This window comes from Mycteria americana, chromosome 10, assembly GCF_035582795.1.
Source record: "Mycteria americana isolate JAX WOST 10 ecotype Jacksonville Zoo and Gardens chromosome 10, USCA_MyAme_1.0, whole genome shotgun sequence".
Lineage (NCBI taxonomy): Eukaryota > Metazoa > Chordata > Aves > Ciconiiformes > Ciconiidae > Mycteria > Mycteria americana.
In genome coordinates this window covers 17,743,943-17,769,303 of record NC_134374.1, presented here as the reverse complement: position 1 = coordinate 17,769,303, position 25,361 = coordinate 17,743,943, and the positions used below count along the sequence as shown (strand labels likewise).

At 38.0% G+C, this 25,361-nt stretch overlaps 1 protein-coding gene across 7 annotated transcripts in view; it reads right to left on the bottom strand.

The window, feature by feature from the left end:
• Positions 1 to 1,755: 1,755 nt before the first annotated feature.
• LOC142414931 (integrator complex subunit 6-like) overlaps positions 1,756 to 25,361 on the bottom strand; it is a 44,014-nt gene continuing 20,408 nt past the window's right edge. Inside the window, exons 3-19 of one of the 7 annotated variants that reach the window (XR_012777250.1) lie at positions 24,823 to 24,972; positions 24,003 to 24,092; positions 23,513 to 23,696; positions 22,492 to 22,620; positions 20,283 to 20,446; positions 19,018 to 19,170; positions 17,264 to 17,396; positions 11,102 to 11,196; positions 10,240 to 10,350; positions 8,346 to 8,561; positions 7,742 to 7,865; positions 7,015 to 7,157; positions 6,418 to 6,649; positions 5,192 to 5,584; positions 3,178 to 3,271; positions 2,366 to 2,743; positions 1,756 to 2,003 (exon numbers count right to left, since the gene is read on the bottom strand). Coding sequence is in view for 5 of the 7 variants with exons in the window: in XM_075512715.1 (XP_075368830.1) it covers positions 2,644 to 2,743; positions 3,178 to 3,271; positions 5,192 to 5,584; positions 6,418 to 6,649; positions 7,015 to 7,157; positions 7,742 to 7,865; positions 8,346 to 8,561; positions 10,240 to 10,350; positions 11,102 to 11,196; positions 17,264 to 17,396; positions 19,018 to 19,170; positions 20,283 to 20,446; positions 22,492 to 22,620; positions 23,513 to 23,696; positions 24,003 to 24,092; positions 24,823 to 24,972 (2,511 nt within the window). In the remaining 2 variants the exon portion in view is untranslated. Of the gene's footprint in view, positions 2,744 to 3,177; positions 3,272 to 5,191; positions 5,585 to 6,417; positions 6,650 to 7,014; positions 7,158 to 7,741; positions 7,866 to 8,345; positions 8,562 to 10,239; positions 10,351 to 11,101; positions 11,197 to 16,991; positions 17,073 to 17,263; positions 17,397 to 19,017; positions 19,171 to 20,282; positions 20,447 to 22,491; positions 22,621 to 23,512; positions 23,697 to 24,002; positions 24,093 to 24,822; positions 24,973 to 25,361 lie in introns of those variants that run through there. The other 6 variants (XR_012777251.1, XM_075512715.1, XM_075512716.1 and 3 more) reach the window with 6 other exon arrangements.

Genomic DNA, 25,361 nt, shown 5'->3' with positions numbered 1-25,361 from the left:
AAGCTTGTGGCTGTATTTGTTCAATGCATGTTCCACCCACATCCAGCACGACGAGTTACATCCATTAAGATTCTCCTTAACACTGTTGTGGAGCATTTACCGTTTCCTAAGCAAGCAACGTTCATTTTGTGCTCCATTTGGGATGCAGGGCTGTGTGCACTCTTAGATGGATTACTGTCGCTCCTTTTTCTTCATCTCTTCACTGACACAACCTGTGAGGATGGTACATCTTCCTTCCTTCTTATGAAGGCTCATGTCCAGTTCACTATGAGGTTTCTTCCCCTCTAATATTCTCATCCAAATTCAATTTATTCAGATAAAATAATGGTGAGGTAACGGAAAATTCTCACTGCCTGGACTTGAATGGACTATTTTGTCATTTCTGTGCATTTTCTGAGGTATAAGATTCCAAACAACTGAATGAAAGTCACCAGCTTCCTATAGCTAATTTGGCAGCCAACCGCATCACATCAAAAGAGCAGGTTTACATACTAACAATGGCACTAGTTAAAAACGCAGCCCCTGCTCAGACACATTACGGATCAAGTGAGTGCCGCTGGAACCAGGAAAGAAAATTAAATAACCATGAACTAGATAGAAGAGAGCTGTCTCCTCTTACCACCTACTACTTCAAAAATAGTGTATTACGTGCAACTTGATGCATGCAACCAGGCCATTTTAAAACAGGGTATGCACAGTATATCTGACCTTCTGTAAATAAATTCCCTTTTAGGAGTCCAACATTAGGCATGGAAGGTCTATCAGTGGCATACAGCTTCCACGTAACAATTTTGAAGTGAATCCCCCCTTTCTATAATTCCAAGGCATCTCTGTGTTTTTAACTCAACTGTTCAACTGTACAGATGAATAAAAGTTATTTCTAAGAGAAGAATTAGGACACATTTATAGTAACGCCTTTCCCCATGCCACTTCATTCATATAACACTGTGACAGAGATCTGCTGTTGCTGGATTTTATTTCCTTCTTGAATTTCACTGGTGTAATTCCAATGGTCAAACTGCATCTTCCAGGGCCACTGCTTCAGAGAGGATGGAAAAGATGTCTCACAGGCTGGCTAGTACTAAAAATACCAGTAGAAACAGAGAAGTACAGGCTCACCAGCTAAAATCTGTTTCCCTGCCTCTCATGCACTGGCTAGTCAGCCGGAATCCCTAGGATATTTGCAGTACGAGGTAAAGAGCTAGTTAACATGAGCCCAACGTCAACCTGTCTTTAGAAGAAAGCTGTTAGAGGATCAGAGGAAGTTATGTGTGAACAACTGAAAATACACAATTATCAGAAGAGCCGCTTACTACTGGCACATTACTGGTACTGCTTTAAAGGAAAAAAATAATTACATGCAGGTGCTTCAGTGTTCTTTGTATGGTTTGGGATATATAAAATTACCTTTGGACAAAACAGTAAGAGGAACGGAGGAGAGGATACCAGCTCAGGTAACCAAGGGTCTGGTAAATTGGAACTCAGTGCCTTTAATACTGAGTAAAAAGGTGCACCCCGCGCAGGCTGAGCCGAGTGATGGGGCAGGTGCTCCAGAGTACAAACATATTCTGCAACTATAACCACAAGCTGTGTTTGAGGGTGTGCAGATCAGGTTCAGCTGCAGTATAGCTACATTACTCACTGGTTTTACAAAAATATTAGCAGTCTGTTGGTAACAGACAATTGGAGGAACTCAGTGCTGCCGCTACAGACTCCTCAGATTAGCACTTATTAAAAATTAATAAAATGGTTTATTTTATATATACATATGTTCCAAAAAATTTATACAGTTAAAATATCAAATTACTGATCTGGTAACAATACTGTTCAAAATAATCTCTTTTGTATGAACATTAAAATACACGTTTTTAAAAGCGTTTCCTTTTAGTGCTTCCAAAGCACAGCGTGTGCCAAGGCCACCTGAAGAATCTCCGTCCTCCTCACAGGATGAAAGAGAACTGAAGTCGGGGACCTGGGAAGCCTCAGGTGCACTTTCATAATGTCTGCAGACAAAACAGAAGAGAGTCTGAGGTAGATTGTTTAGTGACCATCGGGTGGTAACAGTCACAGGGCTGTCTTTAGCTTTCATTAACACAATAGCAGTTTCTTTACTCTCAATCTACACTGAATCTCAAGTTTAAAGGCATGGCTAGCAGTTCTTGGGAACAAGACCCTTGTCTCTGTGGTGGCAACATGCAATTTTACCAGTGCAGGTGTTTCTGGGAGGGTTTTTTTTGGGAACACACGGGCTCTCTCCACGATGCAGACAGTGTGTGCATTTGACAGTGCCCCATTTTAGTGCAACCTGCTGCCTACAGCACGTAAATGTCTAATGACAGCGTTCAAATGAGTAAATTCTCATCACCTGCAGGAGGGGCAGCAATGGTTATTTTCTTCAGCCTGTTGAGCAAATAGCACCCTCCACAGGAAAAAAGCCACACCTTTCATAGCAAATCCTTAAGGTTATAGCCCAGCTTCTGCCGATAGAGGTTCTTAAAGTTAAAGCTCCACTGCTTCTTCTCAGACTGTGACAGTAAAATCACTTGATTGCCAAGATGGTGAGGGCAGCAGCTACATCCTCTTCCACTCTTCTGTGGCACAGCAAACTCATTCCTGGTCCATATTCGCCTCGCCGGTACATTATTATCTACTGTTGACATGATTAACTCTGTTGGGTAGGCTGTTGAACTCTAGTTCCTCTAGTATTCTCTCTAAGTGTTGTATTAAGACCCGTTTTTTAAACCTAAGGAAGAGACGGAGAACAATTTAATTTTTTCTTCCAGAATTACAGTTGAACAACTCAAGACTATTCAGCCATGACAAATCATATTACCAGAGGCTTTCTGTTTCCAGTATGGAAGAGCTTTTTTATTTCTGGCATTAGAATGGTCAGAAAATTTAATTTATTTTAATACAGACGCCCTTCCCCAACCCACCCAAAATTTTGGGTCAGTCTTCAATAATGACCCGTCTCTCTTATTTCACGTTTAAACTTTAAGTAAAGACCATTTACTCCATAAAAAGGTAATAACAGTCTGACCACTAAAACAACTATAATAATTGAAATATGTCAAAAAGGAAAACAGAAAATACTAGTACTGGAAAAGTTTATGATTTACTATCATGATCTAAATTAACATTTAATTTATGACTCGAGTAATTTATATCTATACAAACCTTGCTGCTTCCTTGATAGCAAATTCAATGAAATACTTCTGAATTTCCATAGGTCCTTGCACCTCCTCAAGAAGAGAGAAAATTTTTTCGTAATCTAAAAAAAGATTAAAATCCAGCCATATATTAAAATTAAGTCTTGCAAATGCATTTTCAATAAAGCTTAACAGCCAAAAGAAAAAACAAAGCCCAGAGTTTCACACTTCTGTGTTATGGTAATAAATGTAAGGCAAGAAAAAAGCCTGCATTAGCTTCATGCACAGAAAGCAGGTGATACCAATAATTTGAAGTAATACTGATGATCTGGTATTCAAACGTGGCACCAAAGAATTAGGTTCTCTTTCAAAGCAGCAGCTAGAAACATCTACCCTCAGAAAATGCAGGCTAGGTAGAGAAGCCTCATATCTCCATGAACACAGTGCCATCATTAGCAGTTAATACGCACGTAGGGCCACCAAGCCCCGTTTTAATCTAGAGCTGTCATTTCTGAAAGCAGAGGTTAGCATTAGTTCTCTTAGAAGGACTACTTATCAATGCTTATTGTGAGCACAATTAATACGACTATCTTACTGGTACAAAGTAAATATATCCACTGCAAAAGAATGAACTGGATACATTAAACTAGAAACAAATTTTAAAATAGCATTGTTTCAATATTTTCCGTAGTTGAACCCAGTATGAAGAAGATATTTATGGTGCTGTGAGTAAGAGCCTGCTCAGAGTGATGCAGCAGGCACAGAGAGGATATATGGTCACAACGGTGAATATATGTACATATTTAACCCACTACTATTTAGCTTCTTTCTTTGATGCCTGCCTGAACTCTGCAGCAAGACAGGTGACTCATACTGAACATAGTACTATTTTGCTTTACATCACCGTTTACCAGACGTGAATTTGGTATAAGATTAGATGAGCCCACTTTGCAAAACAGGAAGCAAGGACATACCCAAGTAGGAAGTTTTAAGACATCTTAAAAATAAAATACAGATGCAGCATAAAATTGGCTTCATCTCTCAACAGCCTCAGTCTCCCACAATGATTATATGCCTCACTGAAATACTAAGTTTTGGGAAAGCAATGCAAGATCAGAAAAATAGAAGAGTTAAGAATACTCCATTATACTAATTACTGGCACTTGACAATGTATTAGAAAAATATTCAGTAGTTTAATTTGCAGAAATAATTCACTCAGACACAGACCACGTTAGGGACATCTGCCATTTAAGAAAAAATGAAAAGATTATGCCTATGGCAAATCCTACAGCATATACATTAGTTGGAGTTTCAGATTAGTGTTTTGGTTTTGATTCTTGTATACAAGTACAGGCAAAACATGTAACAAAAGCTGAGGCGGCAAGTTACTTTTCCTCACAATGTTTTAGATTTTGGGGGGTTATCAAACCTTGTAGGAAAAAGAAGAAAGTAATTTTTAGTCTTCAGTTCTTAAGCATTTGTAACAGTGTTCCATCACTAATCACACTATCTGGCAAAATAAAAAAATATCACTTTGCTATTAACTGTTAAGATTCCCTTTCAAACATATTCCAAGATGCACCCTTGTAGCTACATATGCCTTTGCCCTCCAAAGGAAGTTCTGACTGACACAGGGTGACAAAGTACACTATGCATATGCAAGGAGCAGTGCAGCATAAGGCAAAGTTATCTAGTCTCGTTAGATCATCGGTAACAAAACCAAAACCTCTGAAATGTGCTTTCACAGGGTACCTCTTATACCAGTTAACCCATCTTCAAGGGTAAACAAGGTCACTTGGCACTCAACTTCCCAAGAACTGCTGTCTAAACTTCAACTCACCTGCCCAGCATGTAAGAGCTTTCTTCCTTTTCTGTCCCTCCATTGCTCATATGCAAGCAATCAGCAATTATTCAAAATCTAAAGTTGTATGTACATTGAAAATAGCTCCTTATTTCAAGAAAAGAAGTCTTCTCTCTAGCACCATGTATAATATGCTGATTAAAAAAAAAAAACAAAACACCACAAACCCAAAAAACTTACTTCTTCCAGGTTTGCGAACCTCTTTCATCACTTTAATTTTGATATCAGCATTGTTTCCCTCCAACATCATAGGTGTTATTTTAAATGAATTTGGCACAGATTCAGAAGTAGACTCCATCGCCCGTTTCTGGTCATCTCCAGTCACACTGTAATTTAGAGGCCCTCGAACAAGTGCGTTGGTACCAGGTTTATGATCCAACCCATCTTCACTTAAACAATTGAATTCAATAGGTAGAGAGTCTAAGTCATTGGGTAACATTTCATCCTCTCCCATAGCAGCTGGAACTGAAGGAGCCATTTGCACAGGTAAGCCATCAATTTGCTTTTCCAGTGACTGACAGTTTTCTGCTTTCTTCTCTCCATTGCCATCTTGGACAACACTGTTATTGGTATCTACAAATGAAAAATATGTATCTTACTAGTGCATAACTGCAGTATCAAAAAACCAAAATGAAATAGTTCTGTACCCTTTCTTGTTTGAAGTACCATGTAGACTGTTACCATCTCGTATCACTATCATGAAATCACCATTTTCTGTATTCCTATGGCAGTGTTATGACTTCTAAGTAAACTAATGTTTTCCTTCCTTCCCCCAATTCCAGCTAACAGAAGTTTCTTCTGACTCCATTTGCTGCAATAGGTGGGTAAGAAAATGAGCATTTGTGGGAAATGAAAACGTAACCGTATTTTAACTTCCCTTCCCCACCACAGAATACACAAATGAGAACTAAAAGCTGATCTGAAATCCTTGCTACCTCCAAACCACTGTGGCAAAAGGTTTCAGGTTTCTTTTTTTAAAAAAAAAAAACAAAAAACAAAAAAAAACAAAAAACAAAAAACCCCACACAGTTCATCAAAATTATTTTTTTATTCCAGACTTCATTAGCTATAGCAGCAGCCTGTTTATCTAGACCAACAAAAGAAACTCAGTCCTATTAACACTAAAGCATACATTCATGCTGATATACCCTTTTGAATCAACTCAGCACACAGAGTTGGTGGCGGGTTTTGGGTGGGGTTGTTTTTTGGGGTTTTTTTGGTTGTGATTTTTGTGGGGGGTTTTTTGGTTTTTTTTGGGTTGTGGTTTTTCAGTGGGTTTTTTTTTTCCCTTTTGTTTGGGGGGGTGTGTTTGTGTGTGTGTGTGTTGGCAGTGATGGTTTGTTTGTTTTTCACACAGATACTCTCACTTGTGACCAAGCAGGCTGCTGCACTACAACTCAATATACCTTTATTTGCTGGGATGCCTTTGAGGTTCAAATAGGATGGGGATCCAGAAGCAGATGGTGGCCCTTTCCCACCAACATGATTCGTTACGACGGGTGGTGACTGTGGCCGTCTCAACAGTGGTGACATGCTACGCCTTCTCTTTAGTGACGCTGGAGTATTGGGCTCTCCAGGACGCTTAATCTTATTCTGAGGCCCAGCGACAAATTCATCTGCTTCATCTATCATCATACCCTGAAAAGAAGAAAAATTTTTTTTAAAAAAACAGTACAACATCGAAATTGTTTCATCAATTCATTGATGGAGTAAGTCCCTCTGTGTTAAAATTCAGGTGGCTTTCAAAACACTTTGCAGCTCTCAGAACAGAGATACCTCATGTACACTGTAACCAGAGACAGGCCAGTGCCACTCTGTAAATCAGCGTGATTCTCTACACATCTCTCTTGGACCACGTGAAAGACACCACTCCTTTCCACACATGACAGAAGAGCTACACAGGTTAGCAACAAACTGCAGCTGTTTGGAAAGAAATTCTACTCACAAATTATTTCAGATCATGTTAAATATAAAGATACAGCACATAGCGTGGCTCCTCCTACCTTCTTATCCTGTTTAAATGGATTGCCAAACGTATGAAGTCTTTTTGGTTGATCTGGGTCAATTTCCCGAAGGGGTGAAGGCATCATTTTCAGGTACTCCTGGTAATTTCCCATCTGAGCAACAGGAACACTATGAAGGCAGTCTGCAACAGAACAAGAGATCTTAATTTAGTCTACCTTAAAACTAAGGCAATACAAACTTCACGCACTTCAATTGCAAGTGTTAGCATTTAAGAACTAGAAATGACTATTTCTTTTCACTACGGAGGAAGAGCTGAAGACTACAGTTTCAGAAATAAGGCTGGCAAGAGTTCAGCTTAATTGGCAGAAGAAGAATGAAAAATAAGGAAGTTTAATCTCTGTGTTAACAACTGCATCTTTAGACCACCAGCACCTAACAAGGGTAAAACAAAGTAAGCCCCTCTCTACTTTAAGCCACCATCACTATAAAAAACACGTCTACTGAACCTTATTCTACGGGAAAGCTCTCCCATGAAACTTGTCTTTAAAATTCAAAGCAAGCATGACATCTTGCATGACAGAAGGCAAAAACTTCCTTCCTTCCCCTTCAGAGTCAAGAAAAGGACACTGACTGACTCAACAAACGATGCAATGTCCACTTCTGCTCCCACACCCAGGACCGAAAACACTACTTCAGGGAATAAAAGAAAAAAAAAAAATAGCTGTACTCTCTCCAAACTGTTCATGAAGAACAGTGGCTACTTACCTTCATCCTGCCCCAAGATAAGCCTGTGTGTTTTCAGAAGATTGGTTCTCATTCTAGTTAGCTGGTCTAGAAGACTGCGACGAGGAATATCATATGCATTTCTGAATGCCTGTGGCTTCAAATCCTAGTTTTAGAACAAAACAACTTTCAGTTAACCCATCACTTCTCATGCAGAGAAATTTCTCTATGAAATGTAATAATGTTAACTATTAAAATTTATTCTGAAGTAACTTCAGAGCTTTATAACTGGATACAGCAAACTCAATGACTGACTTCTCAACAAGACCTTATTCAGCATTAGCGCTTTCAGCTCCATTAAAACTAAGGATGTTAATTCCTGGATGAACAACACTAGCTGTCTTTTGCAGAGATTGCCACTTAAAACACAGTAATCTTTGTTTACTACCATGGGATTTTCAAACGGTGTCCCAAAAGCAAGTGAAAAAAAATGCATTTACTCTTCTCACTATTTATGCCTACGCTGCACTCTTCATGATTCAGTGAAAGTACTTACTTCCTCCTTCTACACTAAGTCCATAAAAGTTACCCATTTAAAACAGATGAGATCAACTGCTTAATCATGCAAGATCACTAGGTTGTTTACCTTGTTTAAAAGTCCTATGTGGAAGCCAGCAAATTCTTTAACATTCATTTCCGCCAGTCTCAGTGGAGATTCCCCAGTGATCCCTTGCAGCAGTTGCTTAAAATCCCTACTGTGTACCAAGGAGAGGCCACTGGAGTGATTTTTCACTTTTATTCCAATTTCTTGTGGAACTTTCTTACCCACTGAACCTATTATCCGTTCCGATTCTATTTTTGTCTAAAATGGAATCACACCATGAGTTAAAGAATCAGCAGGCATTGCAGATTTCCAGTATAAAACACATAGTACATTAACAGAATAAAACTATAAATTTAGTTCCCAACTACTCAACAAACGGGATAACTACCTACCCAGGGATATATATTTACATAGACTAGATCTCAAGTAGAAAGAAATACTAATGTGCTAGCATATGGAAAAAGTATTTAGCCAGTGTATCTAAATTTATATGCCAGTAGGAGGTCTGAATATCCCTGATTTTGCTGCAAGTCTTGTGACTTTCTTTTGTGTCCCTGAAGAATCATCTTTAAAGGGAAAGAAAAAAAAAATGGAAGGTGGGATGCCTTAGGTTACTGTAAAGCTGCATCTAAAACAGTATTATTCAGATACAGTAACATAATTCCAGATTTCGTTTTTGAAACAACCTATGAAACTAAGGTTTGCACTATATGTCTGCAAAAAGATAAGGGAGAAAAGTAGTAAAAGAAATAATCTTCATCAGTAAGTTTCTAAAAGCATATTACTTCTCCAATTAGCACAGATTTCTTATTATAAATGTTACAGATAATTTTACTGTATTAAGCTTTAACTGTATTCAAAGTTAAGACCCACTTGCAATACCTCCAAAAAACCCCAACCAACCAAAAACCCCCAAACCCACAGTGATTGCAACCCACTTCCCCCAGATCTCATGCTCTGCAGGGTTTGCTTCATCATCTGTGGGAAACTCTGAATTTAAGGACAGCAGGAGCACAGCAGAATTCTGGAATTGCTTGTCCCTATACAGGAACTTATAATGCATCCAACACATTTAAACTGTTTCATGTGCTGAGAATGCCTGTGAAAATGCCAGTAGCCATCTCAAGCCATTCCAACTCCATACTGCAGATAAATAATATGAATTTGCATATCATTAAGTTACCAAAATACCACAGGAAGTTTTATGTCCAATAGATGCTCAGTTATTCAGAGACTTTTGGAATGTATTTTTTGCATTATTTAAGGCAGAAGATTTTTTCTTTTCATTTTAAAGGCTGCACTGCTTCCCCACTGACTTCTAGATATTAAACTACTGTTGTAAGAACTATTCGTGCTAAAGAGGCATGGCTTTCAGATAGTTACACCTGAAATGGCATTCTTGACAAAGAGAAAAAGGTATGTAAGACTATTTCCCACCAGGCCACGCTTAACACACAGAATGGATTTGACCTGAAGGAAACAGGAAGCTCACATATAAAGCTTGAACTATGACTTTAATCCCCGTGGACAAGAACATACACTTTTTTGGAACATACACATTGCCAAGGCACACATGGAAATAAACATGAGACTGAGAGCAAGCCTCTGATTTCAGCTATGAAGAACGATGGCCAGAGCAGTCATAAAACCAATTAGTGATAATCTTTGGAGTTTAAAGGTCTAGCAGATACTTAAAATGTAGCTGAAGAGGTCTCCTTCGCACTCCCCTCCACCACTTATACAGAAGGCACAATCACTGCCTACAGAATCACTCCGGATTCGTCCACATTTGTGGTGGAAATGCTCACCAGTCTTCAGTTATAATGTATGCTGTACACCCATATGAACTCCCACAGGGATTAACTGCTTTATAATGAGATTACCACAAACTAAATAATCAACGCACTTCTAATTGCAAAGGTTTTATCAATACTACCTGTTGGCTGAGTTTTTTAAGGTAAGAGATAACACTGTAACTAAGTCCACAATCTAAATTATCTGATATCAGATTTGGAGCTCCCATCATCCTTAGGGCTTTCTTTAATGGCTATAAGGAAAACAAAATACACAATAGTAAGAGAATAAGTCTTTAAAAAAAAAATTTATAAGATCAATTACAGGAAGCTAAGGCACATGGATTAGTGCTCTAGCTTTTCCACTTTTGGCCACTAAAATTCAAGTCTATTCACATAACATGTGACATGAGTTTGGTAGTCTAACTAGCTCGCAATGGACGTTATGCCACATTACCAAGACACCAAACAGTGTGGTGCCACTGGCAATTTCCACTCAAAGGCTCAGTACCAAAATAGCCGGGATGATGCAAGTCCATATTGAGGTGCATTGTCCAAGCTACATGTAAAAGGTGACACGATGCCTCCCCCCACCCTTTATTTGGCCCAGCAAGTTCTCTTAGTATCAGCTTCCCAAGCTCTAGCACGTCACCCACGTTAATAAACAAACAAATCTGCATTTTCCTTATCAAGTTACAAAAATAATGCCAAATTTGTTTCTCTGAACAATCTAAAGTACTTTAGATCAAAGCTTATTTAATATTTAATGAACAGAAAACACATTTAATATCTTAATATAGTTACTATTGCTCAATATTACTAGAAATTTATTTATTTCTTTAAAATGTTTGGCCTGATTTACATACCTCTGCAGAGCAAAATGTTTACTACCTAAAATGATATTACAATTATGTAAACAAAATTTACTAGAAGAGGTATGATGCACAGGACTCTGGTCACACCGGCCATTATACCCAGGAGGATGAAATGAGAAAAGGAACATACCAGTAAGTAGTAAGGAGGCATTGTTTTTAAGTAGTTGTCAAAAGCCTGTCGCCACTTCAGATTTGGCTTAAGTTTGTGAACCTTAAACAAGTCATCTGCAACAAGGAAAACATCAAAAGGTGGTTTCATTTATATAGTCCCAAACTATTAGCATTATCCAAAATTCAACGTGCCAAGTTTCCCCCCCTTTTCTTCTCCCTCCACCCATCTCCCAATGGGGCTTCCCCACAAAAACTGTTCTTAACCTTAGGTTTGAAGGATTGCGAATCCCCAGTCCTAGCTGCAGCAGACAATCCAGAACAAGTCCTCATTACAGGCAAACTTACAAGGTACACCAGACTTAAATACTGCACACAACTACTAGCAGCATGGAAGGTGCAACAGATCCACCTGTTAAGAGTTTCACCTCCCTTGCCTCTCTCTTGCATCATCAGGGACTCCCTGTATCCAATTAAACCAAACAACATTCATTTGGTTCAATTTCCATTTTCAGCCCAGCTTTCTTTTTTTCAACCTGTATGATGAATTCTGGTCTCCAATAAAAACATTCTTGGGCATCAAAGGGAAAGAAAAAAAAATTATATGAGAGCAGGGAATCTTTCTGGTCAGCTTTGCTGGACTCTGCTGACAACAGCAGCAGCTGCCCCCGGCAGAGAAGGGGTGTACCTCCAGCCACATTGCCTGCCTCATGCCAGAGCAGCAAACTCTCCCACAGATATAGACAAGAGACAGTAATCAGCTACAAAACTGCTGCCCTTTAAGAGGGGGGCAGCCAGACAGATTATTTCCTTTGGATACTGTTTTAGAAGTATCTTGCTTGCACTAGAGGTGCGCACGTTGGTGTTTAGGAATCACTGAGTTGAAGCATGTACCTATTTGCCGTGCACGCTATGAACTGTAACAGTGATCTCTAAACATCAAAAACGAACACAGTATCCTGCAATTTATCATTTGAAATCATGGATTATCAATTGAGACCAAGTTTCTCCTTAGTAGTAGGGCTGTAACTGCTGGCAAAGTGAGGCTAATGGAAGGATATGCAGGACTGGAGAAAGGGATGTCCAAAAATTAACTGGGGAGAGCTGCAGGAGACAGAGATGCACAGAAGAGGGTGTGCAAAAGACAGATGCAGCAAGGAAATTGTTTTCTCCAGACTGAGCTTTCATGAAGATATATTTGGAGAAGAAAATTTGACTTGCATAGTATTCTGCACAAATCGAACAGATGTTAAGACACGATTTTCCAAATTCTCATAGTCAAAACCACACTTAATTACAGGTATTCTCCAATCTAAATGAATTCTGTATCACATATAAAAACCACACTACGGATGCTAATTGTTCTCTTTCCTGGCCTGAAGGAAGTGGGGTGGAGTTTGAGAGGACAAGTCAGAACTCCATTTAAAATCTCAATATACCACATGCTTAGCACTATTACCCAAAAGAACCTGTGATGATATCACAACATATGGCAAACATAAAATAACATCCATTCTTATAAACCTATTAGCTTTTTGCAGCAAAATGGAAGTTAAACTATACCCCTCTCCCAAAATTAAAAAAGAAAAAAAAAAAATTAAAATGTAAAATGTTTGGTATCATAGCATGTCCTAATATTTTCAAGTCTATGAGTTGGTTATGAGTACAGCTTGAACCTTAAACCCCTTATCAGCACTTTATTACTGTCTCACTTCTTGCACTGTGAAGGTTGTACCAGTATATAACCCCTGCAGTTCGACTGCACAGCCACTCTTAAATGGCATAGACGTTCATAATGCTCAGCTAGCTATGATTCTTAATCCACAGCATAGCTGTAGTCTGAGAAGTCAAATGCAAAAGCACCTCCCTGATCTTTGCTATCCAAGAAGTTCTCAAATCTAAGTAAAGCTTCAGCAAAGATTTGTCTATTTAAAATGAGAACCTCCCCACAGCACGAACTCACTGCAGGAACTCCTACTCTCTAAAAGGAAGACAGTCATGGTGGTAAACACAGCCACAAGTTTCAAAGAGAACATCACCATCAACACCTTACCTGCCTCTATCTCAAGAGTTTGAGACATACACTGTCAGCAGATTGCAACACAGGCACTTGAAACGTATTTTTCCCACTGTGCCCTGGGCTGCACATAATTATTTATACAAATAAGCAAACAAACAGTAACACAGTTAACTATGTCTTTTGCATATTAAATCCCAAACTTTTGCAGATAAAATCCAAAAGTATTGAAAAAATCCTTTCATAAATCAAGTTTTAATCCAACCTATTCATTTTCAGGTACTACTCTCTGTACAGTCCACTTAATGCAGAATTCTTTTTACTTCTAAACTCAGAGGGAGCTAAAAGCACTGGATAATTGGGAACACAGTATTAAAAACCACTAGGAAAGGGCCACAAGCTGCAACAATTCAAGAGATCAGGGAAAACTACAGACAGACCAGTTAATTTAAAACTGTGTTGCAAAGTCTTTATCCACTTCAGATTAATGTACAAAGCAACCAATTGTGACAAACAGGATACCAATACCCATATTTAATACCCAGTACCACATAAGGGGACTTGATGCACTTTCAAGCTCAGCGAACACTTAAAAAAAAAAAGAGAGCACGAGAGAGAGAATGGTCAGCAGGTAATTCTAGTAGTTCAGCTGGAACCTAATTACAAGAACAGTTCATGTGACAACAGTCTAGTTGTGAGTGACAGCTTGCACCATGTAACCCAAAGTAAAAACTTACACTTTTTTTTTTTAAATCACCACTCACATTAAATTCCACCTGAGCAAGTACACCACCATTCCCTGTTGACTCCTATAATTCTCTGAGCTTTCTAATGCCTCTGCACTAATAGATATACTCCTTTGTTTTAAGCAGTAGAGACTCATGATTTTACATTCACAGAAAGCAGTATCCTTCCCTGCAAACAATCTAGCCAAAAATAAGGCGCTACAATGTAAAATAGTATCCACCATTAAAAAAAGGTATTGTGGCACTCTCTTTCTATTGATACAATATGTTTGGCTCTCCCTCCCAGTGCCACAGCTTGCTATGTTCACGTTTGTGAGAGAGACAGCCCTTGGTTTCCAAAAATATAAAATCATTACTCGCAGGTTCTCTCACGGAGCCTGCAAAAGCATCAAAGGAAACTGCCCATGTTGCAGTCCTTCACAGGCAGACATTTTCTAAATGCTCATCCTTCTGCCTATTCAGACCCACAGAGAAAGGGTATTAACCACCTTCTCATGGTATTTTTACCATGGCTGTTTCACTACTGCTTCTGGTGACACTCCCAATGAATAATCCACTCCTATTGCCCAGCAGTGCCTGCCCTCCCATTAATGCAACTAAGATCAGCCAAGGAAACATCTTATGCAAGGCAGGAGCATTCAGAAGTATACCTCATCTTTGTTAAGCTCTCTCTCTAACCCCTCATTTGACTTCTCCTTCACGAACTTGGCTGTACAATTGTTTTTAAATGCAAGAATATCTGAAGTACAATAGTTTGCTAGTATCAGATAAAGGCAACAATCCTTCAAGAGCAAATTTTTATAATCCATGGGCCAAACATATTCAGCATCAAAGTATGTCAGCATCTGTCTGTGAAAAGTTCTGTCTTCAGAAGTCTGCCTCACACTGAACAAAAACAAGACAAGAACTGCACCCCACCTCCTCAGTTCTCAGAGCAAACCACCACCCCAAGCTAGTCATGATGCCTCTCTAGCCTTTCCTATGAGAGCAAAAAGGAGCTGCTCAGCTGTAACAGCACATCCCACATGGTCTGTCTTACCTCTGTGAAAGATCTAGAGACCAGAATTTTTGTGAGAGAACCAGTTTACCATAGTGCATGGGTCAGGTTAACACACGGACTGTGCGGCTTCACTGTTTTATGAAATCTCATTAACTGGCTCCTTTCCTTACAAAGCTTCAGATTCTATAAGCAAACCCATTAAGTCACAAGCCAGGAGAGGCTACAGCATTCCCAAATCCACTCTTGCAGAAACCGAGATATAAATCACCAAATCTATAGAATGTGGTACAATCTACCTCCTTCAGTCACGGACCACTACAACTTGTTTCAGTTTGCTCAAGTATCATCTGCAGGCTTCCTCACACATGCCTATCTTACCTGTCTTCTAGGACTGTCTCTTACACTGTTTTCCAAAAACAGAATTAAAACTTCCTCTGCTCAAGAATGCAGGAGGAATACAAAAATGCAAGAAAAAAATTCTTAAGCATCTCGCTATCTACTTATAAGGCTGAACACACATAAGCCACTTGATAAGACATTACAAACAATACAGTTATAAGTGGTTTTGGCTTTGTCTGAAAGAGTCATTAGAAGGAAAGGAGATAGAGTATCCACAGTACTAACCCAAGTTAAGTCCCAGTCCTCCAACACAATATTCTACCAGTAGGGCAGTAGCCACTAGAACCTCGCTGATGCACCAATATGGGTGGTAGTGGCTGAATAGAGCAGACTTCTCCTGGGCTTGGATGTTCTCACATCCTTTTTAATCTGGGTGAGTTATGAAAGATTGGTTTTACACATGCAAATCAGTCCTCTACTGAACTATCAGTATCCACTATTGGTAGCATTAAGACAGATAGAGGGTGAGGGTTTAAAAACAGAAACAACCCCTACCTACCTACAAACACAGAGTCAGTATTTTTTAAATCATCTACAAATAATTTAACAGGTATGCTGCTTGTCATCTGAGTAATTTTCTGTACTGCTAAGTAGAAAAGGGGCCAGATCTGCTTTTGTGTTTTACGTATATTCCACAGAATTTAATTCCACCATGCCTTAGAGACCAAGGATAAACAAAGTCCTGGAACAAGATCTGAACATAACACTTTGTGTATGTGTTTGTGTTAATAATACAGAATGTACATATTTGCGTTCTAGGGAAAACGTCCACTTTACAACTCGGGCAACACAGAAGCTCTGCATTTTCCTTTAAACAGCCTTCAGAAATTTAAGATGTAGGATACCAGGTGAGTAAACTGCAGAATAGCACTACACATACTGAAAAATGCCTTTCTCCAAAGAGCAGGATGAGCTTTACACCCCTGCAAAAAAGGCAGGGGGAAGACAAGAGCTGCCAGGGAAGATGCAACAGAACTGCAAATGCCAACATCGAAATGAATAGGGAAATTCATTTAGTATTAGTGATGGCTTTTCAGCTAGTGGGTCTACTGCAGTAATTCAGTAGCCATAAACTCGCAGAAACTCTGATTTAGTCTAGAAGTATCCTACTTGCACACTTTGGGACAATTATTAGGCTACATGGATGACTATATAAGACACATTCAAATTATCAGCAAGCACAGATTTCTTTTTTTGGTTATGACCAGGATTATGAAAAAGCATTCCTGAACTGTGTTGTGGCTTTTTTCTAGAAATGAATGGAAAAATCATGTGTAAGACAGCAAGAGTCAATGTTAATTCTCTTGATCTCCACTGTTATTCTGTATCACTAAACACACCCACAAAAACCAGAAGAAAAAAAGCCTTACAGCATCTGCAACTAAAAGGGTTAGTAGCACCCAGGAAACTCTTCTCTCTGCCATTACCTTTATGCCAGAACCCTAACAGCCACAATTATTATGGCAGTTATTCACTCAGCACCTTTCCATACCTTCTTTCCTGTAGAAAATAATTTCATTGTGGGAGCGAAAAAAACACTGGTCCTTTGGGCAGGGAAGAAATGTAGACTGTTTCACTGCTCAATTCCTTCTTACTGCTCTAAACTGCGTCAGGGAATTCCCTCTTCCCAACACCCATGACAAACACTGCATCTGATCTTCCAGTAAAAAATTAGCTGCTACAAGAGCAACTGCAAAACCTGGATACACCACACCCTAAATGAGGGAAAAGAATGGAGGTTGAAGCTTACTCCAGGTTAAGGAAGAGGCTACGTGTCTAGGAGGTGAACAGCATCAAACATGCACTGGAAGCAGGTAGCTCTCCTCCTCTGCTGGAGAGAAAAAAAGGGAGAGGGGGTATGAAAATCCTCTCCTCCCAAATTATGTTAAAGAGTTTGCAACATTCTCTACTCTCTGATCTCCATTATTTTATAATGTCTCAAACTAAGGCAGAACACCAACCATTATTTTCTTTTACTCTGAAGTAGCTGCGTTGGCAGTCCAATGTAAATTTATTACCTACCTAACAACGGAAGTAAAACAGGATAGTTGTAAGGCATCACAAAGAGGTTTACACAGGTTAAAGTAGTGCTTGCTTTTAAATACCCGAACGGATGGCCAAGTTCGCTGTATTTTCCACTGCTACTCACAAATACCTGATAAAGAATAAGAGATATCACGGTATTAGAAGAGTATGAAGACTATTAAGCATGGGGCATTTAAAAACTAAAATCAACCTCAATCCAACTGCATTACAACAGCAAATTATCAAGAACAGCCAAGTTTGAGGTTGCACACATCAGGATGAGCATGCACTTAGATTCCCCAGACACAGAACTGAGACATGGAACATTTAGTGTACCCCCAGACAGTATGGAAATGCTCTTCACAGTATAATCTTTAGTGCTTTAGTGAAACTACTTTGAAGTGATGCTCTGAAAAGTTTTTGAGATTATTTAAAATAGGTTAGGGCACATCTGTTGAAGGTATGTCAAAAAACAATCTACTTGAAATTAGTCTTCTGACTCATAAAACAGCATGACTAAAATTTACAACACTGATAGAAGAAATCTAAAACTTTTTTAAGCAGAGAAATTAAGCAAAACAAACAAATATTCAAGAAACATCTTTTAATTATGCCAAGCACCAACATTCTTAACGTTTACTTTTTTTTTTAAGCATATATATATATATATGTATGGGGGTATTAACCTTGAAAAGCAATACATGCAAAGAACTATTTCAACAGGATAAAGATGGTACATACTCTTATTGGGACAGTCAAAATAACCCACATCTAACCAAAAATAGTTTTCCTAAAAAAAAGTAAACCTTGCAGTTAAAAGTAAGTGTTTTTCCTCTACTTTTTCAGAGCATAAGGAACAGGGTTTGTTACATGGTTTCTATGACAACAAGCCTATTTCTCTAGTTTGTAAGGGTCTGATATGCAGCTGGGAAAAGAAAAGCAGTTTCTGAAAAACAGCAGAGTAATTTTAATAACTTCTGCAAATAATGCACCTATGAATGCTTAAAGGACATTTTTGAAAATAGTTTATTAAAAGTAACTTCAATTTTTCTTCTGAATATGCATGTTATATTTTCAGTTAAGTTGTAATATTTATTAGGGAAACAGAAACGTGAAAGACATGCCTCCAAACCCATCTTACCAGCTAAAATATCATACTAAGCAAACTCCTGATGTACATATTAAGCTGTTCTTTAGAAGAACACCATTGAGAAGGGAATTACAAGCCTTATTTTATAGAGGACACAGACACAAGTCGCTTATCCAAAAAATCACAAAAGGAGCACGTGACAAAGGATTTCAGCAACAGAACTTTGACCTCTTCAAGGCCAATCTAGTCAACAAGACCAACAGCTTCCATTCAATTCCCATTAGCAGTTTCAACCATCTAGTGGAAATTATTTGCAGTTGTTGATTAGGTAACATGATGGAAACTAGTGCTAGGTTTCCCCTGTAAGCAAATGGAAGCCTACAGAGAATTTCAATTTAGTCGAAAATGGAACCTGCGGGACACATTTCTTAGCAAAATTAGATGGACCTAGAAAAGGAATTAAATGAGATTACAAAGTCTGTAGAGGGAACACTCATTCTGACTCTTGATAATTCTATTAGAAAGGAGGTAACTGAAACCTTGACACGTTTCTTCTCATCAACTGCAGAGTCTGCAACCAGACCACAATTCCGCAGGCTTACAAGACTAAAGTACCTTAGGATTCCCGTTACGTTTCTAGAATCAAATAAAGGGTAAATACCTGCCAGCAGGTATGGGGAGACTTTCGTTCCAAGATGTACTGTGTTAAGGGTGAAGGCTCAAGCTCATACTTGTCAAAAGGAAGTTTGTCTATTACCATTGGCTCACAATCAACACAGGAGAACCTCACAACAGGGTGAGCTGTGCGCGGAGGCTAAAAGGAAGGGGAAAAAGACATCATCAATTGCCTGGTGTTTATGGTAAACAAATCAATTCTCTTAAAACTATTCATACACATGTATTTTACCATGCTATAGGCTTAAACTCTCAGCTTCTACAACCTCCTTTAAAAGAGGAAAAGATACAAGCTCCCACAATAGAATATAGATTAACTAAGTAATTCTCTAACTTAAAAAAAAGCCACACACACATACAGACATTCTTCGCACCAAGAGAAAAACATGGTTAATATTAATCTATTTATCTTGATATTTAAAAGCCTCCATGCCAATCAACCTATAGTATCATAGACAGGTTTAAAGAAAAAAAACTTCAACTCTGCTTCCCAAGCTTGATGTTCACAGAATTACAGATGTGAAGCTGTGCTCACTTCACAAAGCATATCTCAAGATATTCCCTGCCAAGTCTGATTTTCTTCCTCTTGAATTAGGGCGGGGAAAAACAGTACCTTGAACACTTGCAAAGTACAGAAACAGAACAAGTCTAACAAAAGAAAGATGTTTAGGAAGGCTGGTAAGACGTGCCAAACGTATGATCATTTCAGTAAGAAAAGGAGAAATGAATGCTGGTTTTCCCCAATTTTCTGAATGGGGTAACTCTTCTGTTTCAGTTTTAATTCTTCCTGCTAATGAAAGAAGAGTCCATACATGAAGTAATACTAAGCAGAGAAAACACGGTTGATCTTCTATCAAAAACAAATACTCCTTTTTCCGTATAAAAGCATTTTATAAAGCTTTGATTAAAATTTAATAGGTTAACTATGATTTGTGGTATGTTAAGTAATTTATAGTCAAATTTTATAATCTTTTAAAAACCATTTACCAAATTAACTAACCATATACATGGAAGTAAACCTTCCAGATGCAAAAAAAATCACAGCATACAGTATCTACACTAGATAAAACCATTTTTAACACAGAATGGCATAAACTACCCTTTTAAAGCAAAGTCAGATCATATTAGTAAACCAAGTAAAAAAAAAAAAAAAAAAAAAAACCACCACCCAAAGCACAAACTACTTTATGATTAATTTTCAGTCTGTTTCATTAGGTGTAGAATCCTTTTTTCAGTTCTTATTGTACTTACCAGTGTTGGTGAATTCTGATCAGGCCAAAAAGATTCTGGGATTGGCCAATGCCCAACAGGAACACCAGTTTTAGGGTTAGGCCGTACATAAATGAGTTTATGACAACTATGCCACGGTTGAGAAGCAAATGAATTGATGGGCCTGGATGAATCAACAAGTCCATCTAAAATTTAAACAAAGCAAAATAACAACAAAAATGAAAATAAAAAGCTACATGCATGCATTTGTCTCCCAGCAAAATTTCTGTATTAGCAACCAATAAGGTGTTTCATTACAGTTGTTTCAGACATACAGATATTTACATCAGTAGTTAAAAAAACTGTACATCAAAATGTAGAACAGCATCATCTGAGAAACAATGATAACATTTGCCCACATCTACCCTTCTGCTCCTGTGGCATAGCCATTAGATAATTCGTGCAGCAAGGCATACTCACATTTTATGGAAAATGCTATTTGCTTAAGCTTAGTTCTTTGACATAGATCTGACAGGCAACAGCAAGCCTATTGTTTTTAATTCTGCTGCACCTGTAAAGACTGATAATTTGCATTTACAGTCTTTCTACATGGGATGCAAAGCCCTCTGACTGATGCTGCCACTAGTGGAAACTGGAAGTGGAGAAAAGTTTCATGGAAAAGTGAGATGCATCTTGCAGGAGCAGCTTTTGTCAAGTTTTTAATTAGTAAGAATTCACAGATCACTTCAATCCCACTCTTGACTGGAAAGACCAACGTTTTCCACCAGTCCACTGCAGTGTACCAGCATAGACTCCCCTTCACACTGAGGACAAAGAAGTTTGTAGCAGTACAGAATCTCAGCATCAGTTTTTGAAGACTGCTCTTCAAAGCAAACGGCACAGCAGATATCACTCATTTAAAGACTCTTCCTCATTGTAAAGATATTTTATGCTACTAATTTTCCCTGCTTCAGATAGCTGGCCAACAATACTATGCAAAACACCTTTCAGATACATATCAGTTTGGTTTCTCACTATACACAGTGATTTTTCTAGCATTGTTAAATCCCATCAAACTTCTCTCTAGTTTAGGGACTTTCCCAATTCATGTAAAGGGAAAGTCTTGATATTTTTGTATTCATTTCCACAGTGCATCACCATTTAAGTGTGACAAAAATAAAAAATAATAATAATAATAAAAAACCCAACAAATTTCACCATCTGTTTTGCCACATAGGAGAACATTTGGGCCAACAGAGACACAGGAATTTGCTGAGGTGCTGTCCTGCACAGCATCATAGGAAAGGCATCCAATAAAATGGCATTTAAATAAGCAAAAGGAGAAGAAAAAAAAATATATATATACACACACAGCAAGAAAAAGGTGATTCAAAAATGAAAGCAGGAATAAAGCTGGCTATGCTAGGATGCTCAGGGGATCCTAAAAGCTATGTTTCTGACATTCCAGGAACATCCTCATTTCCTAAACATTAACTGGTCAGCTCCCTACCCTTCCTTTCAGCCATGAATTTCTGCAAATCTGAAAAACTGCTCCACGTTAACAGTGCATTTACCTCTTCCCTGTTATACATTTCACTTGCAGCTAGCAAAATAATTCCTAGTTCTTTGCACACAGTTTTTCACTTGCAGCTAAGAACATTCAACTGAAACTTACTGTGTTGTGATCAATTAGCAGAAAGAAAACATACACAAAATTAAGCATTGAGATTACTTTAGAGATGTTTAAGTGTTTAAATACACTAGTCCTGGATTTAATTATTTTAAAACCAAGTTTTGACAACACTGTAATTCAAACTTTACTACGTCCTGCAAACATTCACTTCCCTCAGCCCCCAAAAAAGAGGTGAGAAAAGAGTGACAGGAGAGCTAGCAAGCAGGTAGATCGTCCATAGAAGTATATGCAAACATATGGCATCATTTAACTTATCAAACTAACACTTGTAAAAATATAACAAAGACAAGACTAAACATAAAACTACTCAAAAGCTATGAACAGCACATCCATTATGATTTGGGGTATTTAAAGAGATACCAGAGCTCTATCACCAAAGCATATAAGCTTTATAGCTTAATTGCTTTTTTAGAATGTATTAGGCATTCAATGCATCCTGTACACTACAGTGCAAAGCTGGAAGGAAGGACACCAAAGACACTTAAGGACATTTGCATGCACACAAAACCTTTCTTCTTGAACATTAAGGGGAAAAAAAAAACCAAACAGTTACTATACCTTCTCCAATAGGAGCTGGATCCGGTCCTGACTTTTCAAAGTTAATAACAACTCCACTTTGGACTTTTTGAACTAGAGATTCTAAACACTGATTCAACATTCTTTGTGTCCGAACGCAGTAAGAACGACCTATACAAGAAATAAATTACACAGGGAAAATACGAAAGCATTTGGGTAATCTTAATTAAGGAAGATGTTTTATTACATAAGTCACACTGCCAAGGCTTTTGGTTTTATCCAAAATAATAGCAACAAACTTTGTACAAGTTTATGCAAAAAGCAAAATACTTTTCAAATGCAATACAATCAAGGAAAAAAAAAAGAAAAAACAACCTGCTAAGCTAACTCATTAGTAAAAGAGTTTTACTAACTCATTAGTAAATTTACTCATTTACTAACTCATTAGTAAAAGAGGCCACTAAGGCTAAATCAGGCTGGTCCAAGGCCCAGTTTATAAACGCCCTTAAGAATGCCTGATTTCACCAAGTCTATGTAATCTATCTGCTTTCGTCTACCCAAACCTTACCAACTCCTATACACTCCTAAACTTCCCCTTCCCATGCAACATTTTTTTCAAGCACCAATTAAAAAAAAAATTCTGATGCACATCTCAAGGAACAGGCTCCAGAATTAATTATTTTAAGATTAAATTTAGCTGCTTAGCTCTGCAGCAGAACTGACATCTCAATAATACCTGCCCCACTCAGTTCAACATTTAAATAACAAATCTCATAACTGAGCAAAGCCAACCTCTGGAAGGAAAATCTAAGAAATTTTCCAATCCCTCCTACTGGTGCATTAAGAAAACTCTCTTGCATCTAGAAGATCTGAAATAGGAATATGGTTTTATTTTAAAGTTCTGTGCTACTGGAAACCAAGCTCAAAAAACACCACACTGATTCATGTGGACACTGAGTAATTCAGATAGAGAAAACAGCAAGAGGTGAAGCTGAATCAAAGGAAAAGAAATACTTTAAGGCAAATACCAAATGTGAACCAAAGCAAAGTAACATCCAATTACCTCCTGTAACTTCACACATCTGTGTGATAGCAGATTCATCAGTAGGCACACTCCCAAGCTGCTCTGGTTCAGCAGATGCAGCTCCTGGCAAACGCAGCACTAGAGCAAACAGCCTTTGATCCCAACGAAATGGTTCTTTGGTTAGTTCACTTCCAGGTAAAGGAGAATTCAAAGGAAGATGAAGCTGGTAAAGAAAAATTTAAGAATATTTTCAAGTACTTAACAAACCAATACTCAAATTTATTCATTACTCTTTAAAGGACCCCATTTCTCTCTTATCCACTAATTTATCTGAAGTTATAGTCTGGAAATCCATGTGAACTATTAATTTAGGGGCTAGGCAATGACAGCATAGCTAGTTTCTGTTCTCTATTATAAAACAGGTTGATGAAGCAGAATTACTATTAGCAGGAAAAAAACAATTAATATTAATCTCAGCATAGCACCAACTTGTAAGATCGTAACTTGAAAGAATTTAATGCAAGTTTACCTCCTCTTGAACTCCAGCCGTATTTGTCAGTTTGTTTCCATCTGTGATGGTAATCAAAATAGATGGCTCCAAAAAGAATGGATTCCTTCCCTAGAGACAAAAGCACAGGAATGCTAAGAGTAACCTTAACACTCAGTTATAAGCTTATATTTTTGACATTATAAAATAAACAGCAAGACGAGCAATCTTTCAAAATAATCCTGTAATTTTCTTTCAATAGCTGTGGAGCCATACAAACTACGCAAGATGTGCTACTCTGTGCACTCACACACACCCCCTAAAGATTTTTAGAATTACTAGTCTTTGTCCTCCAGTAATAGTACAAAATCCCTCTAACCCACAAAAGCAGTATATAAATTGGTAACAATACAGAGAACTCGGAATTTCATTACGACAGCAGGGCAAAAACCAGAGTACTTTTAACTGGACTCTTCAAATGTGAGAGAGGGCAAGTCAGGACATTAACTACAGATAACATAAAAATGCAAAGCAGATTCACTGCCATCCAGTGTACATACTCCCATACAGCAACTGTGTATCTACAGTCGGGGTCATTTATACTACTGCTTTCTTTGTAGCTCAATAAGGAAAAAAGTGCTAGTATATTCCAGGGTATGTTCAGTAGATGTAATAAGAAAGAAAAAAAGAAAGAAAAAAAAAGTTCACAGTTCAAGTTTTAACACACAGCTACCCAACATTTAAAAAAAAAAAAAAGTAAAATGCAAAAACAAACTTGAACCACTAAAATCCCTCCCCCACTATAATTTCAAAGAAAACAGAAAAACTAAAAAAGACAGAAGACTATAAACAGATTTGTTACCTGTCCATAGTTGTCTATTCCAGACACTAATCTATTGAGATTTAACAAGTCAAACGATGACCTGAGTGCCTGACCAAGGGTTGTTAGTCCTGAAGCCTGAAGATTTTTCAGTTCATTCATAAATGTTGCATGGTTTTCCTTCCATCCAGCCTATTATATAAAACAAAAAAGCTTATTAGTTATTTTAGCAACAAACTGCAATCAACTGCAAGTTGTCGTTTATCTCCCTTCCCACCAAAAAATTAGATTATATTCCTAATTAATGGATACACCGCATCATTTACATGCTACACACACCTAATCCATGTATGCACAACTTGATGTGAAACATACAGTTAAGCCTACAATGGGAGACTCACAAAACACGCACACCGTCAAGCATTTGAAAACATTTGCAAACACCCAGCTCTTACCGTGAAAACTGCTGTGGGGGTGACAATTAATAGAATTATTTGGATTAAGCATGTGAATATTTTATTAGAAGAAACTGTCAAATTTGCAAATTAGGAATGCAGCTGCCAAAGTATTAGCAATGATAA